This window comes from Vidua macroura, chromosome 13 (assembly GCF_024509145.1).
Source record: "Vidua macroura isolate BioBank_ID:100142 chromosome 13, ASM2450914v1, whole genome shotgun sequence".
Taxonomy (NCBI): Eukaryota; Metazoa; Chordata; class Aves; order Passeriformes; family Viduidae; genus Vidua; species Vidua macroura.
In genome coordinates this window covers 19,882,857-19,893,376 of record NC_071583.1, presented here as the reverse complement: position 1 = coordinate 19,893,376, position 10,520 = coordinate 19,882,857, and the positions used below count along the sequence as shown (strand labels likewise).

The 10,520-nt window shown below is 45.6% G+C and overlaps 1 protein-coding gene across 1 annotated transcript; it reads left to right on the top strand.

The window, feature by feature from the left end:
* The first annotated feature begins 5,465 nt into the window (after window positions 1-5,465).
* Window positions 5,466-9,627, top strand: LOC128814118 (nuclear pore membrane glycoprotein 210-like). Its single transcript, XM_053989698.1, has 4 exons — window positions 5,466-5,489; window positions 6,791-6,922; window positions 7,108-7,266; window positions 9,523-9,627. The coding sequence occupies exons 1-4, from the start codon at window positions 5,466-5,468 to the stop codon at window positions 9,625-9,627; spliced, it is 420 nt and encodes a 139-aa protein (XP_053845673.1).
* Window positions 9,628-10,520: the final 893 nt, after the last annotated feature.

Sequence of the window (10,520 nt, the reverse complement as noted above, 5' to 3'; positions counted from 1 at the left end):
ATACCACAAAGAAAGTTGGGACTCTGGATCACTGACATAACCTCTGGGTTACCTCCTACAGATGAAGCAGTGTGATGCCAAACTGAGAGTATTACCTCTCACAGTATTACATCTTTGAAAATTCCCACTTAGTGCCTGGAGCTGGAATCCTGCAGGAGTTGGGATAACCCCGGTGGATTTGATCAGGCCTGACATGTGCAGCTCTCCTCCACTGCACGGAGGCAGCTGAGCTACTTCCAAAGTAGCTCTCATCTCTTGTCACGACAGCCTGTGCTCCCTAGAGGAAAAAGAGCCGTGCGTGAATCAGCTCCCTTCGGTTCGCCTGTGAGACGCTAATTACGCATCATTAAAGGGCAAGGCACCTTCAAGACTGACATAAAAGCCGTGTCACTAATGGTTTGCTTTCAAACCTCTTTGAGTTGAGGCTTTTGGAACAGGTAACATCAAGAAATCTGTCGATAAAATCAGGAATGAAACACTTGTAAAGAAACATAAATAAAAGGGAATTTTAAAATTCACACTGAGACTTGATTTTCCTATAAAAAAATGAACAGTAACTTATTACATGAATTTCTACAGTAATATAATTGGTGTTTTTCAAACAGGAAATAATATTTTGAGAGACCAGGCTACTTTAATCTCTTTGATCCTGGGGCCTTTGATCTGCCATGGGGTGACATGCCTGAGATCAGGCATTTTCTTCGGTGATGTGTTGAAAATGTGAAATTACTGATTCCTGTAATCCAGCAGAGCAGAAAAAGGTCTGTGCTTTTTATAGCTCAGAAACTGATACGGCTTTCTTCCCTTGCTCAGAGCCACTGGAAATGTAAGGCCTGAATATTCCTTAAAGATAAGATTCTTTTCCTTACAGTGTTATCTTCACTCTAATTAGCCTGAGACCATCTCCCTCTCTGAATTGCACCTAACTGAAATCCTCACTTCTTAACGATTTGGTATGATCCACAAACCACTACTCTGTGCCTTCAGTGCCGTGCAATTTTCAAGATGAGAGATGTGGGCTATTGCAACAGAATTCAGATGACACAAACCCCAGCAAGGGTTTCTCAAAAATAGTCTTTAAATGTCCATTTCAGATTCACTGGAGGGATTCAGCTCAGTGCCTTGAGCTGATGGCCAGTGCAGGAAGCCATAAGACTTGATTTACTCTTATACACTGTAAACATCTGCTCTTTGACATATCTAACCTGTTCTGATCTTTAAGTGCTTTGACAATCTGAGTGATATTTAGTCTGTTTATAATATGCAAGTGGTGAAGTGCAACACACATTTCTACCCCACCTTTTCCAAGTACATTCAAAAGAAACACATTCACTCAGCTGATGGGAAAAGTGTAATAAACACTGGGAAAATGGTTAAAAGTATACTTAGACTACCAAGAAAACATTAAATCTCAGATTTCAGGACAGTTTTTGTTTCTGATGGCCTCCTGCACTTTTCCCATTTACCATTGCTACATAGGTATTGCTCTTGATGGAAGTAGGGCTGGGGAGGGAAAAGCAGTTTTATGTTCTAAAGATGTCACAGAATCCCAGACTGGTTTGGGTTGGAAGGGATCTTAAAGATCACATCATTCCAACCCCCTGCCATGGACTGGGATGTCAGTCACTAGATCAGCTTGCTCAGGGCCTCATGCAGCCTGGTATTGACCACTTATAACCAGGAGCAGGGACTTTCTGCTACCAGCAGCACGATCAGCACTTACAATGACTTGGAACACCTCTGCTGCCCAAGAGAGGCCCAGGGCACAGGAAATGAAGTGTGGCCCGTGGGAAGAACCAACATGACACATAACATACTCAACATGTTTCCAAATCCTTTACTGCTTTTCACTATTTTCTTATTTCTGTGCTAGTTTCAGATTCATAAATTGCACTCTAACAATGTCCTGGAGGAATTTCAGTCTTGGTGTTCACCTGAGCACAGCTGTGAAAGCAATGTGAACCAGTACTAAAGAACCTGGAGTTATTCCAAGCTTTGGAGTTTCCTAAGCTCAGAACTATTCAGAAACTCCTTCAAAGGCCTTCAGCTAAAATTCCTCACTGGCGCCATGAGGTGTTCACAGGTTTAGATAGGGATGTCTTGTGATAAACAGATGGGACTTTTTACTTATTCTTAACTATCACGGCACAATTCATGCACAAATTATCAGATAACTGGCTTTATTTATTGACTTTATTACTATTGGTCCAGAACTGAATGTAAAAGTCACAGAAATTAGAAGGAAGAGACAGGATTCTGCCACAGTGCTTGCTCTGCTTTGTGCCCAGGACACTCTTCAGGAAGCCAGGGATCCATGAAGCGAAGGTAATCCCCAGCAGCAAGAAAAGGAAGTGCCAAGGAGCCCGCAGCTCTGAGTAGCTACAGCAGGACTCTGGGGTGTTCTGGTGTGTGGCCAAAGGACCTGTCAGAAACCACCCACAATCTGGATGCGACACGTATTTTTGCATCACTCTCCCACATGTGATTTGTGTTTATTTTCCTGAGAACAAGATAACATTTCATAGTTGTATTGCAATAAAAATTCCTACTGGTGAAGAACCATCAGATAGATAGAAATATGCATATATTTATATATAAAATAGTAGAGGTGGTATCAAGAAACACTTGCTTTTTAGAAAGCTTGACAGCCAGGGATCCTTCATAAATTTCAGATAAAGCTGATCCCTTCTGTTTTCCTCACCATCTTCCATATGACTAATAAATGTAATCAAAACAAGAGAAAAACATGTTTTTCAAGCATCTCAGCAAAACTCCTCTTAATGTATAAGGAGCAGCTCATTTGTTGTTTTTATTCCACAGGCAGATATTTTGACGAAGAGGTTGTGATCACACAGCAGTACAAAACCTCTCTCATTTCTCAGGCTAGTAGGCTGCTTATCAGCTGAAGGATGCCAATGACCAGCAATTACCATCCTTCTCATTTAGGAACCCTGATTACACCTTCTAACACCTTCTTGTGTTAGTGCTGCATTAAAGTTAGTTTATAGCACCTTGATTCAGGGTGTGAGGTGATTTAAAGCAGCAGCAGGGAGCAGAGACTTTTCTTACTTCTCTCAGTACCTCTCAGTCACCAAAATAACAGGTGCAAGCAATTCATCTCCCTGCCTGCTCACCTGCTGAGTGTTCCAGGCTTCCATTTTTGCTTCCCCAATCAGTCTTCCATTCTAATCAATAAAATTTAGGAGAGTATTTTGTTGCATTCTCCAGTTTAATTATTTTCTTTTTCTTATGAAGAGATTAATGTCAAAGTGAGTTAAGTTCTGCTGTGATTGCCTGGTCTTTCCTACTGCTCCAGTTAAAATTATTCACCTGTATAAAATCCACACTGCAATGCCACAGCCTGCTCCGTGGGTTTAAGGGCAGCTTGTTTGATTCACTCTCTCCTGATGGGTTAGGGAAATAGAAGCAGCTCCATGGAGCTTAATTTCTACCTGGTTTTAAATCACAACAATGATGCATTCAGGGAAAGGGTAATTCTTAACAAAAATAAAAATAATTAAAAGTAAAAATAGAGGGGGTGGCTGAAATATAAAAAGTATGGACTGAAAATTATGAAAGCGAATTCAGATGCTTTGCATTTCCAAAGATGCAAAGTGCCTTTTTGTATGACAGTGTCTGTCATACAATATACCTGGTTAGTTTTTAAAGTGACAGAGAGGCAAAACCAGATGGCCAATTAAATGCAGTGCAGTCACTAACTGAAGGAGTTTATGGGCGTTTATTGTCTGTGGGTAAAAGCCATTAATTTCTCTGGGACAGGAGAGCACTGTAGCAACTCTGCATAAGCACTCCCAGACAACACCTGCACCTGTCAGTGTAGATGGAAATCAGAGTTTCTGCAGATTTATTCTGCAGTTCAGTGAGGAAAGGAAGTGCTTTCTGAGCCACCGTTTGACCACGAGTTTCTTCACATAGGTCATGACCAAGTTTCAGTTCCTTCAGTGTCTTGTGTCACTGGCTAAACTTGAGGTGCATCTTGACTAATTATTGTTCTTGATGAGCACATCCAGTGTTGTGCTTTCTTGTGCTCTTTCTGATGTCTCTTCAAGTGACTGGACAAGTGCTTCGCTGTGATGCCATTGTTGATTTAATTCATGGCATCTAAATGATATCCACTGACAAGGAAAGCAGAACAAAACAGCATTTCACTCTGAAAAGGACAGTAGAACAGAACAGCATAGCTTTGGAGAAATAGAGGAAGGTGTAACTGAGTCAAACAGAAGTCGTGCAAAACACAAGCAGGACGCGAGCTCAGCTCTGCAAGGCTGACCAAGCAGAAGTATATGCAAAACCATGATGCTCTGCTTATTCAAAAGTGGGAGTCGAGGAACAGCCCCCTAAAAAAGGTGTTGAAGACGGATCCCAAAGAACCACATGAGAACTTCCAATAAGGGGTATGACTATGTAAAATACAGTAATACATATACATCAAACAAGCAGGTACTGCTAATGAATATGTGTTCCGTGTGTGGGAGCTGAGGTTGTTCAGCCTAGAGAAAAGGAGACTCAGGGGTGATCTTATCACTCTCTACAATTTCCTGAAAGGTGGTTGTAGTCAGGTGGGGTTGGTCTCTTTCTCCAGGCAGCACTGACAGAATGAGAGGACACAGTCTCAAGCTGCACCAAGGGAAATATAGGTTGGATGTTAGGAAAAAGGTTTTTCACGGAAAGAGTGATAAAATACTGGCATGGCCTGCCCGGGAAGGTGGTGGATGTGTATAAAAAAAACTGGATGTGGCACTCAGTGCCATGGTCTAGTTGAGGTGTTTGGGGCATGGGTTGGACTCAATTATCTTGAAGGTCTCTTCCAACCTTGTGATTCTGTGATTTCTGTGAATTCTGTGTGTGATAAAAACTCTACCCAATGCTCAGGGCAGTTGATTAGAGGGCGAGTCCTCTGAGTGACCAGCACTGCAATAAACAGTGCCTACTTTCCAACACTCAGACTGTGTTGGAAAGGTTCTATGTAAGTCGCCCTGGACCTTGGTCCTGCAGGGAAGCCCACTGCTGGCCGGTCGACAGGAGCCCAGATAGCGTAGTGGTCTAATCCACCAAAGGACAGGAGGACACTCAGAGAGCTGTTGTTCTTGAAGGTTTATTGAAGGTTCAGTGAGGGCAGGAGAAGGCAGAAGGAAGCGGGGAAGGTGCCAGGAGACAACCTCACAAGAGGGAAGCTGACTCTGAGAGCCCCCTACAGAGGAGCGGTTGGGGATTCTAACCGGGGAAGGAGAGGCGAGGTCAAGGTACAAAGGGACCAGTAGGGAAGAGGCTCATGGGAGGAGCAGGGATGAGGTAACATTAAACACAACCAATGAGGGAGAAGGGAAGGAGTGGTTTCAGTGAAAGAACCAATATCATTACATAGAACAAGGAACTCTCTAGAACTAGGGAAGGCACAACTAGTTGATGGACATTGACAGGGGAGGGTGCAACTAATGATAGACATGGGGGAAAGTGGGAACTCTAGGGTAATGCTTCCCTTACACCACTGTAGTTTCCCTGGTTGATCCTCCCCAGGACCACCTCCCACAGTTCTATCTGGTCCCTTTCAGTATCACCACAAGGAGAGACCTCTATCATGAGGGTTCATCACTGCATCTCAAGATTCACACTTTGTATTCTGAAGATAAGAGATGTAGTAGTAGAAGATTAAATATGTATTGAAAGTTCTAATTGTCCAATGTGTGCACTGGCTTTATTTGCAACACAGTTGATTGTTTGAAGCCAAGTGGAGTCACTCTGCGATTTTGGGGCAGGCCATGGGTCAGTCACTGTCCCCCCTCTAAATCCATGTCCCACAAAAATTGTTTGGGTGGTTTTTAAGACAGACCTTTGATTTCTGTGCAGCAGTAACAGCAATCCTGTTGACACAACCCGACAAGCCCACAGGTCCTCCACACAGCTGCAGGTTGTGAGCACAGAGTTGTTGGGGCAGGAGGAATGCCCCCAAAGCAGCGGAGGGGGAAAGCAGGTGAACTTCAAGGTCCTTTCAATCCAATCTTTTTGTGATTCTCTGATACTAAATCAGAATTCAAAACAAGTTTACTATCTGTACCTGATTTCTGGAGATTCAAGCCCTACTGAAGCAGCATCCTTCAGTCTGGAGAAGGGTTCTCTCATCTTCTTTGTTTGCAGTGGAGGCTTCCGTCCTTTGTATGCTGACAATCTCTAGCATGTCTGTTCCATCCAGAAAAACAGATATTGCCATTGCTGAAATCTCTCTCTCTAATCATTAAAGTCAGCCCCAGGCCTGCTGTGAGTCTCTGAGGCAGAACTATGGAAGGACAATCTCTGCCCATCTCTGCTTTTTGGTCAAGTGGCACAGATGTCTCTCCTGGTTCCTGTACCTGATCGAAGTTACCAGGAGGATGCTCACTGGTGGCAGCAGAGTGCTGAGGAAAATGGGACCAGTTACAAGTGTACCTTCCCTCATGGTTGTGAGCTGATGGAGGGGGCAGGAATTCCAGTTCATTGATCCCAGGTGAATGAGTTGCTTTGAAGATTAAAAATAAAAGCATTAAAATCCTTGTGTTGGGTGTTTGTAGAGCATGTACCAAATCAGAAGGAATCACAATTGACTTTTGACAAGTTGGGGGTTGACTTCTGTGCGATGCATCCTTGTAGCATAAGCAGCAGCCAAAAAGTTTTCTTCATAAGAGACCCCCTCCCTCGATCAGACTTAAATTTTAAGTTTAATTCTCTTTGCTGTGGGCAGGTGTTTGGTTTGCATGCTGGCATTACCTAAGCAGGCTGGTTTCTCTCTTTCCAGATGCCAGTTTATGTCATGGGCATCACCAGCACTCAGACTCCTTTCTCCTTCGGCAGTGCTGTGCCAGGCTTAACGTTCCACTGGTCTGTCACCAAGAGGGACACTCTGGATGTCAGGACAAGGCACAGTGAGGTAAAGTGTGTGTGTGTGTGTAGTGCATGTGTGTGCAGCTTGGGAAAAGGAAACGGCCACATCAGGGCAATGCAGGGAATATTGCTGCCTCCACTGCCTCAAAACCCAGGATCAGTTGTCAGCAGCTCGGTGCCAATGTCTGCGCTTTCCATGAGTCAAACTTTAATGCCTTTCTCCTGTCCAAGGCTGCTTTTCAGCTTCCTGCAAACTACAACTTTGCGGTGGATGTTTATGGCAGAGTAAAGGGAAGAACAGGCCTCAAAGTTGTAGTGAAGGTCCTTGATGCTGCAGCCAACCAGTTCTACAACATGGCAAGAGAACTGTCCGACGAAATCCAGATTCAGGTAGGATGATTTTCTACACAGTTGTTCATGTTGAGGTATCTCCTTCAGAACTGGACTGAAGTCTGTGTTTGAAATCAGGAATTTGAAATGCAGGAGTAGCTCCAGCTTTGGTTTATCTTTGAGCCCTTACTCTTGTTTGTATAATGTTCCTCACTGGGGCTCATTCAGTTCATGGGCTCATGGGGGCAGGGCTGATGGGAATTTGAATTTTTCTGAGCATGTTTCTGCCAATGTAAAGGTCATTTCCCCCCCCCCCCCCCCTTAATTGATTGAGAAGAGATTTGGGGATTTTGCATTTAATGATGAATTTTCCCCATGTTCACTTACTGCTTGTTCATGACTGTTTTCTCCCCTGAGAGGGAGAAGGGCTGCTGGGAATGTCTGTTCCAAGGTCCAGGTCTTATGTGAGTTGAAATGTCTGAGATTTTCAGGTAACTAAGCAGTGCCAGCTCAGGCCCAAGCCCCGGTCCTTTCTTATCCAGCAGGAGATTTGGCATGTGCCAGCAACAGCAGTTTTGGCACCTCATGCTGGTACAGAGACAAAAGGTTTTTGTTTTACAAAATAAAACAAGGAAACCCAAGCAGTGAGTAGTGAAATCACTGAGCATATGCCCTGGGCTGTCCTCGCAGCCCTGAGCCCCCGGCCTGGAGGGCTCCACGGTAAATCCCGTGTTCCTGGAAGTGCCCATGTTGGACACTGCGGGATATGCTCAGGCAGAGACTTCCCCTTCGGAGCTGCAAAGAACAGAGAATGCCCTTGCAAGTTTTTCTCTCAGGAGCTGGAAGCGACCCCAGCCACGAGGCACTGGCTCGGCACAGCCGCTGCTCGGGGCGGGCGTGGAGCTCTTCCCTCAGAGCTGCACTGCTTCGCCTCAGCTCATGGAACAATCACTGCTGCAGGTCCTTGCAGGAACCCTGGGCAGGTGCTGTTGGGGTGACCACCTTCCCGAGAGCGATCCCCTCCCGGCCTGGACAGCCAGCTCCCCCAGCCCACCTTACATCCAGGCCCAGATGTAGTAAAGGCGTGCTTGACCAGTGAATGAAGGAGGGCTCGACTCGAGGCATCCAACTGGGTTTTATTGTAGGAACGGCAGAGGGTCTGGGAAAGGCGGGATACAAATGAGGTGGAGGGTGGGACAGGCAGGAAGGTCCACAACCGCAGTTGAAGGGTCTCAGTATCAAGGATCCAGAGAGAGAGAGAGGGTGCTGATCTCTCTCACAGAAGCACAAGGCACTCAGGCACCAAGCCCCAAGCAGGCGAGGGCACAAGGTATATAACCGGGGAAGGGTAGGAGAGGTTAAGGTACGAACAAACCAATGGGGTTAGGGGAGAAGGGAGGAGCTGGGATGGGGTGCTACAGCCACAACCAATGGGGAGCGGAGAGGGGAGTGGTTCTAGACAGAGACCAATGGGTAGACAGAGGATACAGAGTTTTCCAGAACAGGAGAGTGAGCACTATTTAAGTGACAAAGCCCGATTTACATGAGAGAACGGGGAACCCTGGGAAAAAGCTTTGGTTTCTCACCCTGAACTAAAAGGGAGTTTCCTCTCAGGGCATTCCCACTCCAATGTCCGACCCATGGCCTCCCACAGTTTCTATCAAAGTCCAGTCGTTATCTCTGATGTCCTTGGGCACGAGTGTGTGTTCTGTCATGGAACAGTTGTGTGTTGTAAATCGCTGGTGGTCAGGGCAGCACCATCAGAGCCGCCAAGGGGAGGCGGCCGGGGCAGCAGCTTGGCCAGGACCGAACAGTGGGGGCTCTACAGAGCTTTCCCCCACCTCCTTCTTACTTCTCATTTCTCATTAAAATGTTCTAGTGTAGGACGGGGAAACCCAAAAATGTCCTACTGTGTACTTTCGGGATTTTGTAATCTATCAGACTTGGAGTGTGGCAAATGGGAATGAGGAGTCATTTAAAAGGCTCAGCTGTGATCAGCAATTGGTGTCCATGAGAGTTATGAATGAAGAGAAAACTTAATCTCTACATGAAAATGCTTGGAATTCTGGGCAAGTTGTGTTATTTCTGTTGAGGGAGGGGAGTGATCCCTGAGGGGGCAGGAGATGTCACCTCTCAAAAAGGCACTGCCAAGGGAAAAAAACCTCAGAAACTGAGTACTATTTAGAATTGGAGAGTGCTATTGCCATTGCTGAAATGCCTCTCTGTAATCATTAAAGTCAGCCCGAGGTGTGCTGTGAGTCTCTGAGGCAGAACTATGGAAGGATAATCTCTGCCCATCTCTGCCTTTGGGTCTAGGGCCTCAGTTTTCTCTCCTGGTTCCTGTACCTGATCACAGTTACCAGGTGGATGCTCACCGATAACAGTAGACAGAGTGCTGAGGAAAATGGGATCATTAGTTAGAACTAGAACTGTGCATTCCTTCATGTTTTCCCTGTGAGCTGATGCAGGGGGTAAGGGGGGAAAGTGGTGTCTTCCCTGAGCACCAAACGCAGTTTTGTTGCCAGAGGCTGCAGGCAGAGCTGGGAGTGCATAGTCTTATTATTTTTTCCTCCTACTGTTGAAAGGGTATGGCTTGAATAGCCTTACTTTCCCTTCTCACTGAGTTCTAAAATCAGCACAGGCTTCATTGTCCACTGGTGCATTTAGAAGTATTAACATCATTACTCCTACAACTATGACCGCTACCCAGGGTGAAACCCTGCAGGCAAGAGTTTGGAAAGCTGTGTTTACACTGAACCATCTTACTATTCCTCCCTCGTGTACAATACCTCTTATTCTAACACAATTTTTGTTGTTACAGTCACCAAGTGACAGTACCTGTGGCCCTGCTCCAGTCTGGGTTTGCAATTTGCAAACATGGGATCGTGTTACCTGAGGGCGTGGATATTCTTGTGTCTCCACAAATGCGAGGAGTTCAGTGAGTGCCTGCTCATTGTGCTTGGCCTGTGTTGGATAACACCCCTCGGAGCAACAGACTTTGCCGTGGCTCACCTGGCTCCCTGGAATAGTGAGAACGTTTGGGTGACCCTATTGCACACACTAAACCAAACAAAGTGGCACCAGAAACTGAAATATTACACCCGGCAGTTCGATTTATCAAAATCACACTGCTTGGTGTCATCAGTTAGGTGGAGATCAAAGCAAGCCAGCATATGGCTTGGCAAAATCCAGAGCACTGCATAAAGATCTAGTTTTGCTTTTTAGAGACAGCGCATGGCCAAGCATCCCCTGTAGAACAGCAGGGGGGGCCTTGCACCATTAGTTAGGTGTGGTAATGCCCAATACACCGCTCA